The sequence below is a fragment of the Camelina sativa genome, chromosome 19, assembly GCF_000633955.1.
Source record: "Camelina sativa cultivar DH55 chromosome 19, Cs, whole genome shotgun sequence".
NCBI lineage: Eukaryota > Viridiplantae > Streptophyta > Magnoliopsida > Brassicales > Brassicaceae > Camelina > Camelina sativa.
Window position 1 is genome coordinate 7956841 of NC_025703.1, and position 3181 is coordinate 7960021.

At 34.0% G+C, this 3181-nt stretch overlaps 1 protein-coding gene and 1 non-coding gene across 2 annotated transcripts in view; one reads left to right on the plus strand and one right to left on the minus strand.

Annotated features, from left to right (window-relative positions):
- Nucleotides 948-3181, plus strand: part of LOC104765473 (ABC transporter G family member 29-like) — a 7806-nt gene continuing 5572 nt past the window's right edge. Inside the window, exons 1-6 of the mRNA XM_010489188.2 lie at nt 948-1258; nt 1655-1864; nt 1942-2026; nt 2121-2280; nt 2360-2490; nt 3029-3119. Of these exons, the coding sequence (XP_010487490.1) occupies nt 948-1258; nt 1655-1864; nt 1942-2026; nt 2121-2280; nt 2360-2490; nt 3029-3119 (988 nt within the window). The remainder of the gene's footprint in view (nt 1259-1654; nt 1865-1941; nt 2027-2120; nt 2281-2359; nt 2491-3028; nt 3120-3181) is intronic.
- On the minus strand, nt 1374-1455 carry TRNAS-UGA. The gene has a single exon. It is a non-coding gene; the product is annotated as a tRNA-Ser (tRNA).

Genomic DNA, 3181 nt, shown 5'->3' on the forward strand with positions numbered 1-3181 from the left:
TATTTACATCTTTGGTCATACATTTTGTTTCGTAAAAATATGAATTGTATAAATTTGTACTAGTTGACTTGTATAAATATTATTCTTATTCCATGTTTATCCACTAATATGTTTAAAGATTTTCAGCTTTCATGTTACAAGTACAATTAGTTGGTTATCTAATTCTTCATGAAATAATGTTATCTTCCTTGAGATATCATAATTACTCACCCTTAACAGAACCAAGCTGGTCACCAAATCCATCTTATGTAGTGGTGCATGGCATATCTGAAACTAAGCTGGTCACCAAATACAGCAATTTTACTTTTACCTCTCTCTCCTCTCTCTCTCTCTCTCTCCCCCCATATATATATAAAAAACAATTAGAAAATAAGTTTGGATGGATCTTTATTATTACTCCATTTCCCCTATAAGTCTTAGTTGGTTTATACATAAAGTAAAATATAATACATCAAAAACATTTTTTTTTCTACAGAAAATTCAAGTTCCACTTGTCAAGTTGACATGGCAATTAACACAAGGCATCGAATGTCTTAAAAACTGAATCCATACTTAATTACCAAACAAGAAACGTTCTTCACTTTTAAAACCAAAAACTAAAAACATTACATATACTATTAAACATTTAAATTAATTGTATTTAGCTGTCGCTGATTTATTACTTTTGTTAAAGAAACGAGTATGTATGTATAGTTTACGGAAAATCCCATATATAGTAAACGAAAATTCCCTAGTTCACCAGCTTTCGTAAGATAATCTTTCTTTAACAAAACAAAGATAACTAGTACACATGTCCTTGCTCTCACCCACTCAACCCTCAGATTCCTCACGCTTTCTTTTTGTTTTCCGAAATTTTTTCTTTGGCTACCAAATCAAAAAACTACATTAACAAACAAACCCTTCTCCTCTCTCTTGCTAATTCCCAAATCCTCCAACAACAAAAAAAAATGGAGACGTTGTCGAGAAGCCTAAGTAGGAGCTTGGGAGAGTTGTTAGCAAGTCATAGTAATAGCCATTTCTCAAGGAGAAGCGGTTCAACGATCAACGACCACGACGAGGAAGCTCTTAAATGGGCAGCTCTCGAGAAACTTCCAACCTTCACTCGTCTTCGTACCACTATCATTCATCCTCATGAAGATCTCGTCGACGTCACCAAGCTTGGAGTCGATGATCGCCAGAAGTTCATCGATTCTATCTTCAAAGTCACCGAGGAAGACAACGAGAAGTTCTTGAAAAAGTTCAAGAACCGAATCGACAGGTATTAATTATTATTCTAGATTTTTGTGCGACTGACTGTTACATGCAACCAATCTATTAGCATTTTTTTTTTGATGATAAAATTTGGTTTGAGTTGAGAAAAATACAAAATATTACGTCGACAGCAGGGTTCAAACCTGCGCGGGCGAAGCCCAATAGATTTCAAGTCTATCTCCTTAACCACTCGGACATATCGACTGTTTGATATACTTAGAGATTTGAAATTTATTACGAAAAGTGTTCCGATGTTTTTTTCTCTAATACATGCAAAGTCCTTATAACTCTTTAAAAAAAAAAAATCTTATTGCAACAAAAAATATTCTTGTGATGTAAAATCCTGTTTTTGGAAATTTTACTTTTTACCTTTTTAATGTGATGTTTCTATCATTTATGGCAGGGTGCGAATAAAGCTACCCACAGTGGAAGGGAGATTCGAGAAAGTAACGATAGAGGCGAATTGTCACATAGGAAAAAGAGCTCTTCCCACATTACCTAACGTTGCTTTAAACATTGCAGAGAGAGGTCTTCGTTTGCTTGGTTTTAACTTTACAGAAACCACTAAAGTCACTATCCTTAGAGACGTCTCCGGTATTATCAAACCTTCAAGGTAACGGGAAACTTCAAAATTTGCTTTTACATGAACTCGATGTTGATTATAATGTATGGTTTTGGTGGTTTTTGCAGAATGACACTTTTATTAGGTCCACCATCATCAGGGAAAACAACTCTTTTATTGGCGTTAGCTGGAAAACTAGACCCAAGCTTAAAGGTTTAACTAATACACATATGATTAATTACAATTTACAAATAATACTAATAAAAAGGAGAGTTGAATTAGTAATGCGATTAATGAAAATGGACAGGTCACAGGAAGTGTAACGTACAATGGGCATGGATTAAACGAGTTTGTGCCACAGAAAACATCAGCATACATAAGTCAAAACGATGTTCATATTGGAGTCATGACTGTCCAAGAAACTCTTGAATTTTCTGCTAGATGTCAAGGAGTTGGCACTAGATACGGTAATTATCATTTTAAATGCTTATGTGTTATATAATCGAACTTATCAAATTAAGAAAACTTAAGTTTGTGATGCTATAGATTTGTTAAGTGAGCTGGTGAGGAGAGAGAAGGAGGCAGGGATATTGCCGGAACCGGAAGTGGATCTCTTCATGAAGTCCATCGCAGCTGGTGATGTCAAGAGCAATCTCATCACAGACTACACTCTCAGAGTAATGATTTCACCTTCAACATATTGTGCGATTTTTTTCGAAAATAGTATATAGATCTAATATGTCAAATGATATTAGCTAGGGTGTAACTGTAGAGTTTTTTTTTTTTTTTTTTTTTTTNTTCATAAGTTCTTAACTAAGAATTTTGAATCCTTCTAGGAAAAAAAAAAAAAATAGCAGCTACAAAATGTATGGGTTAAAGAGATTAATTAAGTATGAGTTTTTGTGAAATGATATGATATTTGTTTTTGCCAAAATATCTTTGATCCACTAACAAATAGAGATATATTTTTAAAAGATAGATGCATGCATTGAAAATAATCAGAGATAGAAAGTCTTTCCATCTAAAAATTCCAACTCACGCCATTAGTGGATACACACACATTCACCTACTCCCAAGTCTCAACTTTTCACCTAAAAGTCATTTGACTCTTCATTTTTGACTCAACAACCCCAATAGTAAACATTTTAGTCTAATTTGGTTTGACAAATTGGGGTAACTATTGGATATTTTTTTTGTTTTTTTTTAATTCTTCAGATATTAGGACTTGACATATGCAAAGATACGGTGGTCGGAGATGAGATGGTTAGAGGAATCTCTGGTGGTCAAAAGAAAAGAGTCACAACAGGTTCCCTTTAACTTTCTATGTTCTTCAACTACTCCCATATCCATGTTAACTCCATGAGCCGC